Below are 19487 nucleotides of genomic sequence, written 5' to 3'. Positions count from 1 at the left end.
AAATATAACCTTTTGAGGGACTCTCAAGATCAGGGCATCATTGAATTGCAGTACTGTCCAACAGAGACTATGGTGGTAGACGCATTAACCAAAGCATTACCCAAAGATCATTTTGAGAAACTGATTGAAAGAATAAATCTTGTTGAATAATCTCCATACTGTTGAGAAGGGGTGTTGGAAAACAACAGACAGAGATTGTTCCAATGCATGTTACTTAATGCAGGGAGAGTCTATTGTTGCTTAGCATTGTGATGTCATGTTTGACCTGTAACCCTGTGTGTTTTTCTTCGTCCACTTCCTGTGTATGCTCTCTGTTAAAAGTTTCTGTTGCAGACATGTTATCCTGAGTTCTATAAAGCAACCAAGTTATTGTTCACACAGAAGTTGGTGTATCTGTCCTCACTTACAGAGAAGCTGCACATGCAGTTCAAATCAGCTCACTGCTAACACCCCCCCCTTAGTTCATAGCAAGGTTCCAGATATATGTAAATATCTCTGTGTCAACCGTTCAGCCATAGTTCCAAGAAAATGTAGGACAGCAAATAAGTGTTAAGATTAACAAAGGTCCAGGGCCAGATGGTATTCATCCCAGGGTAATTAGCGAGCTTAGCTCTGTGATTGCCAAACCTCTTTACTTAATTTTTCAGGATTCATTGAGATCTGGCATAGTGCCGAGAGACTGGCGAATTGCTAATGTGGTGCCTCTATTCAAAAAAGGATCCCGTTCTCAGCCTCAAAACTATAGGCCAGTTAGTCTGACGTCAGTGGTAGGAAAGCTTTTCGAAGGGTTAATAAAGGATAAGATACTGGACTTCATAGCAAATCATAATACTGTGAGTTTGTGCCAGCATGGTTTAATGCGTAATAGATCTTGCCAGACTAACTTAATTCCTTTTACGAGAAGTAGAGACCTCGATTCTGGGATGGCAGTGGATGTGATTTACTTAGACTTTGCTAAAGCATTTGATACAGTGCCACACAAAAGGTTACTGGTTAAATTAAGGAATGTTGGCCTGGAACATAGTATTTGTACCTGGATAGAGAACTGGCTAAAAGATAGACTACATAGAGTGGTGGTAAATGGAACATTTTCTAATTGGACCAGTGTTGTTAGTGGAGTACCGCAGGGCTCTGTACTAGGTCCCTTGCTTTTCAACTTGTTTATTAATGACCTGGAGGTGGGCATTGAAAGTACTGTTTCTATTTTTGCAGATGATACTAAATTGTGCAGAACTATAGGTTCCATGCAGGATGCTGCCACTTTGCAAAGTGATCTGTCTAAACTGGAAAACTGGGCAGCAAACTGGAAAATGAGGTTCAATGTTGATAAATGCAAGGTTATGCACTTTGGCAAAAATAATATAAATGCAAGTTATACACTAAATGGCAATGTGTTGGGAGTTTCCTTAAATGAAAAGGATCTAGGGGTCTTTGTAGATAACACGTTGTCTAATTCTGGGCAGTGTCATTCTGTGACTACTAAAGCAAATAAAGTTCTGTCTTGCATAAAAAAGGGCATTAACTCAAGGGATGAAAACATAATTATGCCTCTTTATAGGTCCCTGGTAAGGCCTCATCTGGAGTATGCAGTTCAGTTTTGGACTCCAGTCCTTAAGAGGGATATAAATGAGCTGGAGAGAGTGCAGAGACGTGCAACTAAATTGGTTAGAGGGACGGAAGACTTAAATTATGAGGGTAGACTGTCAAGGTTGGGGTTGTTTTCTCTGGAAAAAAGGCGCTTGCGAGGGGACATGATTACACTTTACAAGTACATTAGAGGACATTATAGACAAATGGCAGGGGACCTTTTTACCCATAAAGTGGATCACCGTACCAGAGGCCACCCCTTTAGACTAGAAGAAAAGAACTTTCATTTGAAGCAACGTAGAGGGTTCTTCACAGTCAGGACAGTGAGGTTGTGGAATGCACTGCCGGGTGATGTTGTGATGGCTGATTCAGTTAATGCCTTTAAGAATGGCTTGGATGATTTTTTGGACAGACATAATATCAAAGGCTATTGTGATACTAAACTCTATAGTTAGTATAGGTATGGGTATATAGAATTTTAATTAAAAGTAGGGAGGGGTGTGTGTATGGATGCTGGGTTTTCATTTGGAGGGGTTGAACTTGATGGACTTTGTCTTTTTTCAACCCAATTTAACTATGTAACTATGAAACTATGTAACTATGTAAGTGTTTAGCCTAAATTTTCACTCTAACTGACCTTCAAGCTAAGCTTCAAGGAATATCTAAAGGAAACTTCCCAAAGCTCTTCTAACAGGCCTGGGCTCTCCAAGGGGTGGCAGCTGGGTACCACCATTTTAAGGGTTTCACATAGGCTCAATTCTTTCATGCTCCCCAGATCGTAGGGTCCCACAAAGCAGCAGTTGTTGATAGGAAGACAATGGGATGGTATCAGGCCCGGATTTATGGAAAGGCAGCAGAATTTTATGGGGCTGCATGCTGCCCAACCACACCCACATTGGTTCAGAAACACTGGGGATGCGCAGAGAGACAATAGTTTTTAAAATTCCCCTTGCACCAATCCCCATTGCTCCAATCACGATTATGAAAATTTGTGCGAATAAAGGGGAGGGGATGGGGGGGCGACAAACGGCAGCGGGCCTATGTAAATCTGGCCCTGGATGGTCCTCCCACTAAACACAACTCTAAACAGCCTAGAAGTCCATTTGTTCTGTGGATAATTTTTCAGCAAATCAGTCCCTTGCTGAGAGGCAGCAGCCCATCATGGGCTTGTTAGCAGCTCAGGAGTGACTAATGTGTATTGTTGCTCAGCAGTCGTACTGCTGCAATGCCACCCCCTGTCGCTGCTTGACAGTGTTTATCTGAAAACACTTTCCCCGCCGTGCGTTCCGGTTCTTGCAAGCCATGTCTCATTGGGTGACCTTTTCATTTCCAGCGAGAAGGGGTTGAGCTTGTCAGATAAAAGCGGCGAGACAGAGAACAGGAGGAACGCAAGATCCGAAAGCATGATTGAAAACAAGATGTGTTAAATCAATGCTCTTTATCGCCTGCCTGTTCTCCGGCAATTGCCGCTCTGAGCTCATTCAGAGCACAAACGAGATGATAAGTAGTGTCAGAGAGCTCGCTGGGCTACGGGGGACGAAAAACATGCATCTACACCACTGTCCCTGATAAGCAGCATTGTCACAACTCCTGGAAAGAATGGTGATGAACAATTACTGAGGGAGCTCGGAGCTGTGAGCCATGATTGGAAATACACAGCCTACAGAGCGGAGAGATAGGGGGAAAGAGACCGGCTGAGGGGGCACAGGGACTGAGCACGTGTCATTCATATAAGGATGGGATAGACAGACTGGCAGGTGCGGGGAAGGGAAATTGCTGGTTTGTAGGGGAGGGAGATTGATGAATAATAGTTTGCTGGATACCATAGTATACTGATAGGCACGTATCATAGATATAAGTAATGGTTACTGTATATGCTGATGATACAGAGATAGAAAGAAGATGCAAAAGATTTCTGCAGCTAAACATTACAACGGTAAGAGAGATAATAGATGTGTGACAGATACATAGAAAGATACAATAACAGATACATGATGCACAGAGAAAAGAAAGATTGATAACTGATAGACAGATAAATGATTGGCAGAAAGATATCTGCTATTTCCCACTCCCAATATATATTAGATATCAAGATATAACAATACGATGGCTACATAACAAGATTGGCAGGAACTATAGGCGGGGGGGTTAGTGTTTGGGGGAGGGTCATTACAGACATTTTCTGCACAGATTTCTTCATAGTATTCCAGGGCCAGTTCTATGTATAATAAACCGGAACACATGGCAGGATAAATACAGCTGTAATTTCATTTAAAATACCTCCCGGATCACTTGCAGGATAAATGCAGTGTCAGTTCTATATATAATGCCCTCAGGACACATGATAGTATAAATAAAGTGCCAACTTCATATATAATACCAATGTAGTGCCAGTTCCAGGTATAATACCCCTGGAATGAATGGCAGGATAAATATATTATCAATTTCATGTATAATACCCCTGGAATGCATGGCAGGATAAATATATTTTCAATTTCATGTATAACAACCCCAGAGGAGACATGGCAGGAAAAATGCAGTGCCAACTTTATGTATAAAACCTCCATCTTGTAGTGAAATACATTGTTATTGGTTTGGTGTGGCTTAGCCTATCCATGTTTTTTTCTTAGTCTTATATTTTGGGCTGTACCAACCAAGGACCCAGCCCCAATACTATATCAGTAATTATCTGTACCTTTCAACAGTTCCTCATATAGCTCCCCATCTTCATTTCTGCTGGATCCCAGCACATGCTCACTTACATGAGCTTAGGCACCCACTCACAATAGACAGTATATATATGAAATTCTGGCTTCAAAGTTAATTTTCACATGCTTTACAATAACTAATGAGCTTGGCTTCTCAACAGCAGCCCAGAGCACATTGAGCATGTGCAGTGCCACTGACACACAAAAGATGCCGACCAAGATCCAAGATGGATCTGCTTTGAAGGCCTGGATCATTACAGTTATTGGCTGCTAAACCTCTGGGCTCAGTATATAGAATAGAGCATTTTCATTATTAAGCTTTTGTTCTCCTTTAAGACAACTTTCTTCTTTAAAAAACAACCAACCTTTGCTGGATATTGCTCAAAATTGGTTTAGAATAATCTTTTTTTACTCTCATTTTCCTGTTACCAAATGCCAACATAATCATCTCTTGATGGGATATTTTTTTCTTAGTTGTTTTTACTTTCAGCTCCATTTAGGTCTTTTTTGTGTGTATTAAGAATTAATGACTCCTCCGCACGGTTGTTTTCTCCAAATCCCTAAAGTGGCAGTATTCGTAATAAATGAATAAAAAACATATATACAATCTGTATTTTGGAAAAGCATGGAAAGAGATAATGCATCTGATAGTGGAATTAAAGATTTTAAGCGTGAGAGAGAGGGGGAAATTTTTTTGTTTTAAATTGCAGCCCAATTGCTCCATATTAAAGGGGAACTATAATCAATATAGCCTGCTGGATGTGCGAATATAGAGCAAAACAAGCCACTATGATAAGTGTTTCATTATTTATATAGTTTCTGAAGTTAAAATAACTTATTGCACCTACATGTTAGGCAAGAAGAAGTTAATACACTGGCAAATACTCTTTGGTATCCAGCTGATTGGATTGCAGATACCATACTATTAGGGTTGCCACCTCTTCTAAAAAAAATGGCATTTCTATATAAAGTAACATTGGTTCCAGCCAGGGCACTATTGGTTGCCCCCTAAAATTGACCCTAGTGTGCATGAATGTTAAAGTGACCTTAGATTGTAAGCTCCACTGGTCAGGGTAATGTTAATGATGTGCAATCTCGGTAAAATTGTGTGGAATATGCTTGTGCTATATAAATAAAGGATAATAATCATGTTGATGGCCTCTGATACCCTCTATATAATGTTTCTTGTTTTGTTCACAGGATCTGCCATTGTCTCCTTTTCCATCCCACACTGTATTACCTCCTAAAAGGCTTTTTTCCATCCCATTATAAGAAACCAGCAATGGCAGGGATAGGAGAAGCAAGGGTCATGGTTTAATCTCAAGATAAAATGGCCTAAAATTACAAGAGGGCCAAGGATCATGGTTTGATCTCCAGCTAAAATGGCCTACAACCCCTAAGCTTGCTCATTGTTTGTTCATGAGGATACCTTATTCATATTTTAGTGTTTATATATATATTTAGCTATTCTAGACATATTTCAGCTCAACTGTAGATATATATAAGTACCTGTAATATAAACCTGTGCTTCTGAATAGGATATATTTCAGTGAATGAAGTTGGACACCAAGAAAGGGTCAAATCTATGCATTTGTCCTGATTTTTTAACATGCCAAACTGACCACAGATAGGTGCCAATTGAGTCACTCTTGACCATACGGACGACTCGATGGCCAGTGTATGGAGCCAAAATGATCCTCCAATATCCCTTGGGCACTGAAGACTATACTGGCTCACTGCTTAAAGCCCATGTCGCCCAAAAATATCAACATAAATGTTTCTAATGCAATATTCTCAAAATGTAAATTTAGGAATGGCAATGGTAGATGGTTTGAGAAGAGAAAATGGTCCCCTCCAATAATTAAATGGTATCATATTTAAAGTGCCATCTGTTTTCCATGAATATTTAAAGAGCCTATTTTAAATTTGTTTGGATTAAAAAAAAAAGTTTTCCGATGTTTTTGAGTACTTATCTTGATGGCTGCGCATTCACAGAAGTAATTACTGGCTTTTTACTCACCTATGTGAAGTATTGTATTCCACAAATGGATTCACGGCCACTTTACCAAAGCTCTTCTTTTTTTTTCTTCTTATTTTACATATGAAAGTATGAGCTGTCAATCAGCAGATTTAGGATTATCTCTTTTGCAGAAATGATTGATCGCCATTTAGATTTAGGAGTTGACAAGTTAAAGGATTTTATTGGTATAATTATGCTCTTGCACTCAAGTCTCACAATTTAAATGTCCTTTTAAATCCCGGGGATTCGATACCTGTCTTGAGAACGGGGGGCAGTGGAATAATGCAAACACCTTCCATTACTACGTGGTCAATTCGAATTTCATACAATTTGCTAATAATCCTTTTTTATTTTTTGGCTCACTGTAGTGATGAATTCATTGCCACTCTTGAGGTTGTTAATAGATGGACAGATGAGGTGGGTGTTAATCCACATCTCTGTGTTTAACAGGAGAGATGCCAAATGATACCAAAGCAGCTGTCAGAGATTCTCATCCCTCATCATTCCAAATGAGACAATGGAATCACTTGTATTTGTCCCTGAGAAAAGCATGACTTTCCCCCTAACAAAGACATCATCATCAGTATGGTCAAGGACAAATCAGGCTTCTAGGGGGGAATTTTTTTTGATGGAAAAATATCAGGAGGCTTGGTGATGTCCTTTCGAATAAATGTTTGCATTAGTGCTTGTTCTTCCTTTCCCATCACAAGTCCAATCTGGTCCAATATTCCGCAATTACTTATATACCAGCACCTCACTCACCCATTCTCAAAGTCACTGGAGGAGGGCGGAGTTGGGCTGGTACAAGTATATAAATTAAATGTGGCAGCAGGGGTTTAGCTGGGACAGGAAAGTACTAGGACACTAAGGGTACAGGTGGTACAGGTGGTGAGGGTCCCTGCCCACAACCTGCCAGAAAGTAAAAAGTCTACTCAATTTACAAGAATTTGAGCAATAAATGAACCAGTGCAAGGCATGCTCTGTCAGTATAGGACATAAAAAGACCAAGGAGAGCTTATACACCTTTCCTATTAACCATATTTCTTCTATAAACACTTCCACAGAACCAAGTGGGTGCCATTGCCTACAAGACCATGCCCCATAGGTGTTTAGGACAACCACACAAGGCTTTAGCTAGCAGACCAACTGTTCATTTAGGTAGGTACAAATAAATGTCATTTGCATCTGCTCAGATGGGAGTCACAGTAACCAAGCCACTAATTCTATAGCTGACTTTTTGCATCTCCAGTAACTGGCTGATATAAACAGAGTGGAGGCATAGCTGTGTCCATCCAAGACCTAGCCATTCTTCCACATACAAGGCTGCTCTGCAATATTCATAAGGATGGGGCAATGTTTTTATGGTCTGTATAGTTTGGGTTAGAACTAATTATTTTCCCTTAATTATCCCTTTCAGCCCTAAATGAGCCAACTATTGACTATGGGTTCCAGAGACTGCAAAAAGTCATCCCAAGGCACCCAGGCGACCCAGAGAGGCTTCCAAAGGTAATATACAGTAGCAAGTCATTTATGTGAGGTCTTCCTTATATCTGTGTGTGATTTGCCTTCACTAATTCAATTATATATATTGCAATGCTTTTAAAAAGACACAGGATACACTGTAACTACCGTATATACTCGAGTATAAGCCGAGTTTTTCAGCCCCCAAAATATGCTGGAAAACTCTACCTCGGCTTATACTCGGGTCAAGCGCAAAAACCGTCGCCGGCGCCTAAGAATAGTCGCCGGCGTCCAAGAATAGTCCCCAAGAATATTCGCCGGCGTCCAAGAATGGTCGCCGGCATCCAAAAACGAGACGCTGGCACCTCCAATGGGAGAGAAACCCTCAATTTTTGGATTGAAACTAACCAGAAGCTGCTGCATTTCTCACCCTAGGCTTATACTCGAGTCAATAAGCTTTCCCAGTTTTTGGAGGTAAAATTAGGTACCTCGGCTTATACTTGGGATGGCTAATACTCGAGTATATACGGTAAATGGCTCCATCCAGTGTCCAAATGGCAATTGGACAATTGTTAAGTGCTTGCTTGTTTTGCAAAGCTTTCAAATGAAACATTATACAGGGGGGGGGTAGAATGTCCAGCTCAGAATGGGATTATAAGGCACAAGTATACATGTGGTTAAGGAAATAATTTAAACTGGCCTGCCTTGGAGCAACCCTTATTCCCATTCCTTACAGGGGTTTGCATGCCAGTACAAAACGTACTGCAGATTCTGGGTACTCTCAGCCCAACTCACTTCAGTTTGCTTTCCAGGTGTTTACATTTTTATTGTATTTCCCAGCCATTTGCACACACTCACCCATGCATGGCCATTTTCTTTTAACACACTTTGGAAACAAATATTCGGTCAGGTTGAGCACAGGGTTGATTGAAAGCATTAACGCCTATAGAGAGTGCTTTATGAATTATACATCCTAATACAATTACATGCCATTACGGGTTGAGAGAAGGGGATCTGACAGGGACTAGGTAACCAATGATTTGGGCTTGGAGAATTAACATTCACGGGCTGGAATGGCAGAAAGAGAAATGATGGGGACTTGCAGATGAGAAAATAAAGGGCAAGTTCACACTGCTTGGGGGAATATCCAAAGGGATAGGTAGCCATTTTTTATAAAGCTGGCTTTGCCTATAAAATAAAGCGACACAGAGCATGGTGGCATTGCTGGAAAAGATTTGCCTTCAGTAAGGCAGTGTCACACTGTGGTACCTAGGGCCAACCAGAGGATCTGACCTCAAGGGTCACTGCTAACCCCTTCCACATCACACGCCAACTGACCACATGGGTCACTTAGAAGCGAGACCCGCTAGCAGAGGTGCAACCAGGAATAACGGGGGCCCCATACCTCTAAGTTAAAAGGGCTACCCCCCCCAACAGAGAGGGGGGACCTATTAATCATCTGAGTGGAGGGGCCCACCAACAATTAGAATGGGGCTCCAATAAGACAGAATAATTACCCATATCAACCACACCTCAACCCCACCCCTTTTAGTCTTGAGCCCCCCTCTTCTATGGAAAATTTACATTAGACAGAAATAGGGCAGATATTATAGGCTACACCCATGATCCAACTGACCCATCCCCAAACTCCATTTGCTCCACCCAGTGGGGTGGAGCTGTCCCTATTAAGAGTTGGCAAATATGCATTCATTCTTGCTTTATATCCATTTTCTGATTAAATGCTCACCTGTAGGCATTGGAGGTTTTAGTTTGCCTTTTCTTTATGTATGGATTAATAATTAGCGCAGGCTTTACCAGCACAGACCCTTCCAAACTCGCCGTTCTGGGATCACTTAAGGAAATGGCACAGTTTATTTAAAACAATTTTTGGCATCCCGTTTTTTCTCCTCTTTAGAATATCAAGGTTTAATGGGTTTCGTCTCTCCTTCCAATACTTCATTGTAACGAATATGTCCTACCTGCTGTGCTGTTGCCTAGCAACCTATTAATGGTTAATGCATCTTTAAGGCATTGCCACTCTTTCCAGCTCTGCTTGTTTAATCCTGATCCGATGCACCGGGTGGGGGTCAGGGGCCAAATGTATCCATGGCAAATATTGGTAATAAAAGTTTTCCTACTACCTTGACTAAAGAGTGAGAAAACAAAAAAATAAAATGTTGCTTAACTATCACTGGCAGCATGCTTAACCCCATGGCACAAAGACAAGTAGGGTCTTAGCAACAAGCAGAAATGGATGGCAGTCTCATGAGTGGCATGGAGTGATCTGATGTCTCTGGGGTGTCGTTTCCAGGAAAGCAAGGTGTCCTTGCTATGCAACAAATAATACCTTTGCTGACAGATGTCTCTAACATTACAATGCATTCTAGGGCCCTTTGTTGACAAGAGAAGCCAATATGTCAGTGTTGCCTGTCGGCCATCTTATGCGTGGCTTTGCATGAGAATCCTCTCTCTCGTCAGCTTTCATGTCATTAGTGCGTCAAATATTTTGCATAGCATTATATTTAGTTACTGTGTTGTCGGTGAAGCGGCAGCTGCTTATTTATACCCCCCCCTTGTAGGATTTGCACTAATGCCCAAACCACTCACAATTCCAATAACAATTCCAATAACATGAGGGATAGAGACGTTGATGTCATGAGTGACACAATTATTAGCAGGAATCAAAGACAGGAATTGGACACTTGTCTCTTGGAATGGTTCCAGATGGCCCCGGACCAGACAGCAGGGCAGCCATCAGGGGGGGACAGGGGGGAGAGTTTAAGGGGCCCGAGGGTAAGGGGGCCCCAGCCACGCCACATTTACTTGATTAGCCGGGCCCCCCATCTTTCTGAGAGTTGCTGACTTCGGGAAGGCATGGACGTTTAAGGGGCCCTGGCCACCAATTTTTTTATAATGTGGGGGGGGGGCCCTGGCCACCAATTTTTTTTGTCATGTGGGGTCCTAGCCACCAATATTTTTTAATGGGGGGGCCCTGGCCACAAATGTTTTTTTATGGGGGGCCCTGAACACCAATATCTTTTTATTTTTTATTAACATGTGGGAACCCTAGAGACCAATATTTTTTTTGTTATTTTACTGTGTAGTGGGGAGGGCGGACCTGTAGGTGGGGCTTGCGGTGGGCGCAGCCCAGGGGGCCCAGGAAATTTTGTTGTATGGGGCCCTTTGATTTCTGATGGCGGTCCTGCCAGACAGTGTATTATTATAATACAGAAATGCACTGTACAGCTTAGCAGCCATGCTGGAAAGGATATTCTGACTGTGAGATGGGATCCACAGAGTTATACCAGGGTGTACATACCCAGGGCTGGCATTACGGGGTACTGCAACGAGACAAAGGTTGCCGCTACACGGAAAGGCACAATTTCTATGTTGTGAATGGGGTGCAGAGCAGGGCCGGACTGGGAGTAAAATGCAGAGCAGCCCACATGTAAACACACAATGATTTTGAACTCATCCATTTGAGTGATACTCAGAGTTCCCTGTATAACTTGAATTAATAGGAACGTTCCCCGCACTGCCTCAGCTATATAGTAGAATGCATCACACTTGATAAAGGATCAACATGGATCCGAAACATGTCGTGTAGTAGCCTTGAATAAATATAATCACAGCATAATTGATATTTTTTTGAGTGCTCTCCTCATTCTTGGAAATAGTTCCCTGTATAACTCAGCCTGCAGCCTTGTGCCTTTATATGGTCACAGAACAACCCCTCAGTGACTTCTAATATCCTTATCATTTACAGTAGGGGGTACATTATCCCTTATAATACATGAGTGATACTCAGAGTTCCCTGTATAACTCAGCCTGCAGCCTTGTGCCTTTATATGGTCACAGAACAACCCCTCAGTGACTTCTAATATCCTTATCATTTACAGTAGGGGGTACATTATCCCTTATAATACATGAGTGATACTCAGAGGAAAGAGTTAATGGATTCAGTTTGGGAGAAACACTACTTGGCAAATCTGTGTAAGGGATAAGCTGATAAAGGAAAGGTCTGGGGGAAGCACTACTCAATACACACAGATATCTCACAAAGCAGCCTGCCCACAGCTCTGTACAGATTTCTCCACACTGGCTCCTCAGATGCTCTGGGAGACAACATATGGGAAGAATACATGCAGTGTTACATATAGGCATGAGATAAGGCTAATGCCAGGGAGCTGCCTCTGCTGAGAATCCGTCCTCCTGGCTCAACGGTGCAGTCACATCGCAATTGTCGGGATTTTAATTCCTTCACCATATGGTCTGCTCATAACCATACTCGCTGCATCCATATGGACAGCTGGGAAGTGAACTTGCTTGCTGGAACTGCCAGATGAGTGTCTGTGTCATTTGCCATCTTTAGGTTGCTATAGCAACACAACATCAATAAAAGTGATATGTTTTCCCCCTCTATGGGAACTCTTAACCCTTCTTTTTGAAATGCTTCCAATGAGCCAACAGCTCCCAGCATCCCCTATCAACCAAAGACGGTCAAGGTATTGTAGGGCCCTATAGGGATACAGGCCCTATAGAGTTAATCTTTTCACCATTTCCTTGGGTTATTGGGTAGAATCCCTGTTACAGAATAACCTTTACAGTGATAGGCTGAGAGATTTGATGACACTGCTCTGACACACTCCTATATAGTGTGTGCAGGGAGTGGCCTCTTCCTCTTTTGCCTCTGGATGTGATTCCAGCTGGATGTGCTCAGGGGGACTGAGTGCAATAGGCCCAGAAGAAGGCATGTGTCCAAGTCGGGGACCAGGTAACCCCGTGAATGAGGAACAGATATACTAGAGCAGACTTGTCATAGTCTCTCTAGGAGAGAAAGGCAGAGAGGATAGAGAGAAAGAGCAGCTGAAGCTCCAACAAGGATTTGCAGAAAGGGAGTAGCTTCCCAGAGGCTCTGTGTGTTGCCTCCAGTCAGGGACCTCAGTGAAGAGGGACTGTAGGGTAGAAGCTGCTTTCCTGACAACTTCCAGGAGGGAAAGGTTGTACTGCAATTGCCTGTGTACTCTCTGTGTGAGCCTGCCTTTGATCTGTGTGAACTCTCAATATGCTGTTTTCCTCAACTCCTGCGAGTATTAAACCTGTGGTCATTTGCCCTTTTTGGCATAATAAACCGTTCCTGATTCTTAAGAACCTCCTGGCGCCCAAGTTGTTTTTGTGTGCACAGTAGCCTGGGGGGGATGTAGTTGCACTACACCATAGAGGGAACACTTCCACTTAGCGAAGGCCCTGCCCTGGGTGTAAGTCGCGTGTAACCCATGCTCTAGTGTTCTAGCTGGTGAATTAACCCCGAGTGGCCCAAATAGGTGTTACAGTATGCTGAGGGGTATAATTTCAAGAAGGGCTGAAAAGCAACTGTCTGAGCAGCAGGCCTAGAAATAAAGAGATTATTGATACAATTTTGCCTTAGTATGTAACTCCGGATCCCATTCTTGTCTATATGGGGGAGTTTGATTGCAAAAGGGATATAAAGGGCATATAAAAGGCCTACGGATTCCTGCAGAGAGATTTGGATAATGAAGTGTGAAAGGGAGAGTGAGGTTTGCTGGTAGAAAGCATGGTGGGATTAAAAAGATTAGATATTGTGATGAAGGTCACGCAGTCAAATGTTACATCCAGCAGGGATAGTGTAGCATTTACTAGTAACCGGATTGGCCTCCACATTGCCAGTGACCCTCTACAGCTGGGATCCCCATCCTTTTGAACCCTTGAGCAACATTCAAAAGTAAAAGGAGTTGGGGAGCAACACTAGCATGAAAAATGTTCTTGGGGTGCCAAATAAGGCTGTGATTGGCCATTTGGTAGCCCCTATGTGGATTGTCAACCTATACTGAGGCTCTGCTTGGCAGTACACCTGATTTTTATGCAACCAAAACTTGCCTCCAAGACTGGAATTCAAAAATAATCTCCTGCTTTGAGCCACTGGGAGCAATATCTAAGGGGTTGGAGGGCAACATGTTGCTCACGAGCTACTGGTTGGGGATCACTGCTCTACAGTCACTGTGACAGTTATAGAACATTAAGCACCCAAATACAAAGTGCTCTTAGACAAAGAAAGATGTATTCAAGCAGGGAAGGAGCTTATATAACAGTCATGTTGTCTCATTATACACTAGGAGAGAGAAAGGGACTTAATTGCCCCACCCATTAGCAAATTAGAGACTTAATGTGCTCCTATAAAACTCATGTAGACAGATATATAAATAGAGAGATAGGCAACGGAATAAGCAATAGTCAGATAATTTTAGGATCCCCCATAATTATAGAAATAAGACTTTCTCAGCCTCATCGGATCCCTCAACTGTCATAGTGTTTTCTTGCTCTATAGGAATATACAGAGAGAGTTTAGGATACAAGAATGGAAGATAAAATGAATGTAAGAAGCCTGGGCATCTCTCTCTCTCTGTCACTGATAATGCAGTAGGGCGTAGGGCTGCCAAATCACAGCCTATTTCCCCTAATTTACGAATTTGAGCACTAAGCCAATTAAGAGCACCTTACAATAATGGGAGTTGTCAGCGAGAGCCTTAAATATAAATAATTTTCACCTCCCTGGCCCTCATGATCCTCGGCAGCTCTGTCTCCCTCCGTCTCAATTGAAAGGGAATGTTTGCAGTTCCACTTCATCAGTTCACATTAGCCTCATGCTGAATATTTAAACACAGAGCAATTTAAGCACGCCACCGAGAGATACAGCAGCAATAGTGAGGCCTCAAATCAGAGCAATTTAGTAAATCAGCTGCTTAGTTGCTGCCGGGGTGTATTGTCCCTCCTGATTGCCAGGAGTAATAGCACCTGGCTCAGGAACAGGCAAAGGAGCAGGTGCCAGTTTATATTCTCCATACTAGAACGCAGCTGGGCAACTTGCAGCCATTCGATCTTTTCATACAAGATATAAACAGTGAATACCCAAAGGTGCACAGATACCTGTGGCCACCCCCATGAGTGAAGAGCTGCATGCGATCAGCAGACAGGCACATAGTGATTCCCCCCCCTCCCACCCGTCCTTTAAAGTGCAATGAAACTTTGTAGTTACCACCTACCCTATGGCTGTGTTTCAGGGAATATTGTGTTAAATTCCTGTTCCAGTCAATTGACCTCTCTGTGCTTGTGACCAAAAAACAGACTGTAATACAAACAGACTGTAATAGTGTAGGGGTCAAGAAATCCATCTGAAGACATTCAATGCCTTAGCTTGATAACTAGGGTGATAATCGGGAGAGAATGACCGCTTGCTTTCATGCCTTCCTAGATACCCCTAAAAGCCCATCTTGAAGGCCAGTTAGGGTGAGAACTGGGGAAAATGGCTGTTTTTTTACCTCTGAAAGCCCATCTTGAAGGCCAGTTAGGGTGAGAACTGGGAAGAATCGCCAATTGTTGTACTAGATATCCCTGAAACCCATCATGAAGACCAATTAGGGTGGGAAGTGTGGAGAAAAGCTGTCTGCTCTCCTAAATACCCCTGAAAGCTCTATGGAAGGGTAGGTAGGGTGAGAAGTATGTAGGAGATTTGCTCTCCTAGATACCCCTAAAAGCCCAGCTTGAAGGCCGGTTAGAGTGAGAGCTGGGGAAAATGGCCAACTGCTCTGACAGATACCCTTGAGAGTCCATCTTGAAGACCAGTTAGGGCAGGGGTGCCCAAACCTTTTGCAACAAGGGCCAGATTTGGTGAGGTGAAAATGTGTTTAGGGCCGACCAGTCAGCCCTACATTCTTTGAACCATTAACATTAAATTACAGGAATCGAGTAATCTTAGCAGTAATATTTGGGCACATTAGTGAAATGATCTGCAACTTGGTCTATACTGCTTCCTGTGTGCTGAAGGTGACGTACTGGAACATAGTGACGCCATACGTCTTTAGTTTACTGTACTGGCACGTCAGTACGTCTATTGACACCTTCAGCTCTAAAGAAGTATGTGAAAACAGCGCATCTCTATGTGCCAGATCATTTCACTAATGTGCCTTAATATTACTGCTATGGGATTCCTGATCGCACTGTGCTGGGGGGCCTCATTATTATTAATTTCATGATGGAGGCTGAGGGTTGGTGTCAATTTGAAAACGGGCCGCAATTGGCCCCCGGGCCGCACTTTGGACATGCCTGAGTTAGTTTGAGAAATGGGAAGAATGCCCATTTGCTGCCTAGATAATCCTGAAAGCCCATATTGAAGGGTATGTACTGTGAGAACTGGGGAGAATGGAAACTTGCTGTCCTAGATACCACTGAAAGCCCAAATTGAAGGCCAGTTTGGGTGAGATCTGGGGAGAATGGCCATTTGCTCTCTTAGATACCCTAAAAGTACATCTTGAAGACCAGTTAGGGTGAGAACTGGGGAGAATGGCCAATAGCTCTCCTAGATTACTCAGAAATCCCATCTTGAAGGCCAGTTAGGGAGAGCACTAGGGAGAATGGCCATTTGCTCTCCTAAATACCACTTAAAGCCCATCTTGAGGGGCAGTTAGGGTGGGAACTGGGAAGAATTGCCATTTTCTCTTCTAGATTCCTCTGAAAGCCCAGCTTGGAGGTCAGTTAGGGTGAGATTTGGGGTGAATATTTGCTTCATATACTACATATTCTTATATCGGTGAATCATTGATACACCAATAAGTTTCTATATCTGTACCAATTTCATGCACTAAGGTGGGCATGACAAAAGGCTGGATGTTCAAGAGGGTCCCTGACCAAAATTAGGACCTTCAAAGGGGAGTTCAAATTGATCCCTTACTCGCAGCCTGTTATTTCAGAAGGTCAAAGACCCTTGAGCATAATATGAGAAGAATGATGTGTTTCTTCCATTAGAAACCTTCACATTTGATATAGAACCCACATCTCTCCAGCGCTTGCTCACACACAGTCTGAAACCTTTATAATGCTCTGGGAAGACCGTTCCTGTGAATGTCCCACTTATTGGTTAGTCAGTTTCTCATCAGAGAGTTGATTGAGGGAAGTGGGTCTGTTTCCACCTGCCCATGCTCGTGGAGATGTCTTGTGAGACAGACACCTCAGGGGGGCTCAGTTTAGCTGCTGATCCTTTCCCTTGGATACAAGCAGAGCTGTGGCTCATTAGTGTCTCTCCCTGGGGCTGAGAACTCGGCACCATGGCTTTGCTGTGTGATCCATCATTGTAAAGTCATCTGTCCCAGGCAGCTGTGCGCAGGCTACCCGATCGAAGTAACAGCTTTTACAAGTCTATTATTGCAGGCAGGACAGTAATTGAGCAGCAGGGATGGAAAGGAGCAGCTCTCGGAATCAGACAGCAATTATCAATTGGTAATATCACAAACCAAATCATCCATCTTGGTCCATTGGATCTGTCCTGGTTTTAATCGTGTACAGGGGCTTATTGTGGCTTTTACCTATAATTTTACAGAGGCAGGGGACTTTGATCCAATAGGTCTGATGCTTAGAAAACCTGCAATTGCAAAATGAGCATGGAAAATCTCCAGGGGGCAATAGTAGGAGGTGATAGTTAGGAAGCAGGAGGACACACAGTGACCTGACTGTGACATTGGGTTAAATCCATGGAGAATTTGCTTAATCCCTCAAGCCTTAGAATACTCATTGTGCCCAATGATGGCCGCCCTCAATGTTATTATCAGTATATATCCAGAGTTTGGGAATCACACACTGAAAGCAGAATAACTGCAAGTTACATTTTTATTATTCGTCCACACGACATGTTTTGGGCACCAAGGCCCTTTTTCTCATTGTTACTATAATAAGATATAATAATATTGGCTAAAGGTATGTGTGTATTAATAACATACTCCAATAAAGCACTGTCCTCATCCCTACACGACATTTTCTGATGTATTTGTCATTAGTGCTGACACTTTGTGATAACCCAGTCTGCCTGTCCCTGTAGCCATGGCTGATTCTGCACACGCAGCTGTCAAAAGAGTTGTGACCGGGCCCCTATTTGGCACAAGCCTTCAGGACTCTGGAACAGCCCCCTCTATTGTCATGTAAAACAGGATAACTATAAACCAGCTGCTTTTATTATATTTAGTTGAGGGCATGGAACAAAATCTGCCTTGTGTATATTCCTTTTTATCCAATAATACAAGCATATGTTAATGGGTTTGTAAGACCCTTTGCAGTTCATTAGAATTGTGGGAGACAAAAAAACCTCCTTTATACATTGCCTTTGTGTTTATTCATTTTGTGTGATAGCTAGATTCAGTGCACCCCAAGATTAATAAATACAGTCTGTTCCCAGACAATAAACATAGTGCCGCTTTCCTTTCAGATCCCTTACATTATGCCATCAGATTTACATGTGGGGAGTAAACATGTGCTGCCATGATTGCTGGACTCCCCTCATGCTGGCAGTAAACAAAAGGTTAACTCTATAGTGCCAAAGCCATTATTGAGAAAATTTAGCACCTTGGACAGCTCTGTAAAATCTTTATTGCTTTTCTGACCTGCACGGCATGTTTCCCCTGTATGTTCCTCACTTCTCCCCTCTGATTGAAAGACAATATATTACATCCTGAACACAAACACGCCTCGGGCCAGCATGCTTGCTGGGGGAGGAGTGACACGGAAGGGGACTGTAATTTTCTGGTCACTGTACAGTGTACTCTGGGACACCAAGGCAGACATGCTGGGTCACTGAATGGCTCCACTAACCAATCCGTCGTCTCGGGTTTTACTGGTCTTTATTTCATCTGCCTCAACTATTATGTGTAGGTGTCAATGTTATCCAGCTTTATTGTGTTCTTCATTGGCAATTAGTGGTATTTATGGTACTCTAACTTAAGGGAAGCACATGGGCTCTGGTGCCTTTGATGAAAGAGTCTCCCAATCTGCTCCAGAGAATACATTTTGGGGGAGAAGCAAAGGCAGGAAAGTTTGCTGGAGGGTATAAATAAGGGAGATGCATTGAATGATTGCCCAAAATAAGCGTCAGAAGAAGTCTAGTTTAGATCAGGGCACTCCTGAGAATGGGAGCTCACTAATGGCAAGGTAGAACTGGGCCTGGGGGACACCAGGAAAAAAACCCGGTTGGCCCCGGCCCTCATGGTCCCCACCAACCCAGATTGGTCCTCACCTGCCTCAGTCTATACTCCTCGATGCCCTCCCTTCCCCGATAACGGCAAATATAAGTGTAAGGTGCTCACAGAGGAAGAAGGGTCTGGAGGTGAGTGAATGGGTTAGCAGTGGGGGTCCCAGAGTGGATGTCAGAGCCCCTGGGGTCTCGCATACCCCAGTCCATCCCTGATGAAGAGTGTTCGTGAATGTGCCACCAAGATAGACCCGTAACTGCAAAATCTAAGAAACGAGAAGATAGATGAAGACTGGAACATATATGGAGATTTTCTGAGCATGAAATACAGTAGGTTGCTTCTTCTATAGCAGAAGTTTCAAAAGGCGGACCATGATGGTTCAACCTTTGGTCAGCTTAGTTTTAGCTCTTAACAAGGTTTCAGATAAAGTAAACATTGATTAATTAGTCATTCGCCCATAGTTCCAAGAATATAGGACAGAGAATTCAGACCCTTAAAGGAATTGTTCAGTGTAAAAATAAAAACTGGGTTAATAGATAGGCTGTGCAAAATAAAAAAATGTTTCTGATATAGTTAGCCAAAAATGTAATGTATAAAGGCTGGAGTGATTTGATGTATAACATGTCAGTCAGAACACTACTTCCTGCTTTTCAGCTCTCTTGGTTTACACTGACTGGTTAC

The 19487-nt window shown here is 42.8% G+C and overlaps 1 protein-coding gene across 4 annotated transcripts in view; it reads left to right on the top strand.

Annotated features, from left to right (window-relative positions):
• Window positions 1–19487, top strand: part of LOC108710765 (transcription factor COE1) — a 402967-nt gene that overhangs the window by 341200 nt on the left and 42280 nt on the right. For all 4 annotated transcript variants that reach the window (XM_041586021.1, XM_041586022.1, XM_018251928.2 and 1 more), the window contains exon 11: window positions 7733–7821. In XM_041586021.1, the coding sequence (XP_041441955.1) occupies window positions 7733–7821 (89 nt within the window). The remainder of the gene's footprint in view (window positions 1–7732; window positions 7822–19487) is intronic.

The sequence above is a fragment of the Xenopus laevis genome, chromosome 3L, assembly GCF_017654675.1.
Source record: "Xenopus laevis strain J_2021 chromosome 3L, Xenopus_laevis_v10.1, whole genome shotgun sequence".
NCBI classification, from domain to species: domain Eukaryota; kingdom Metazoa; phylum Chordata; class Amphibia; order Anura; family Pipidae; genus Xenopus; species Xenopus laevis.
This window is presented reverse-complemented; position numbering and strand designations above follow the sequence as displayed.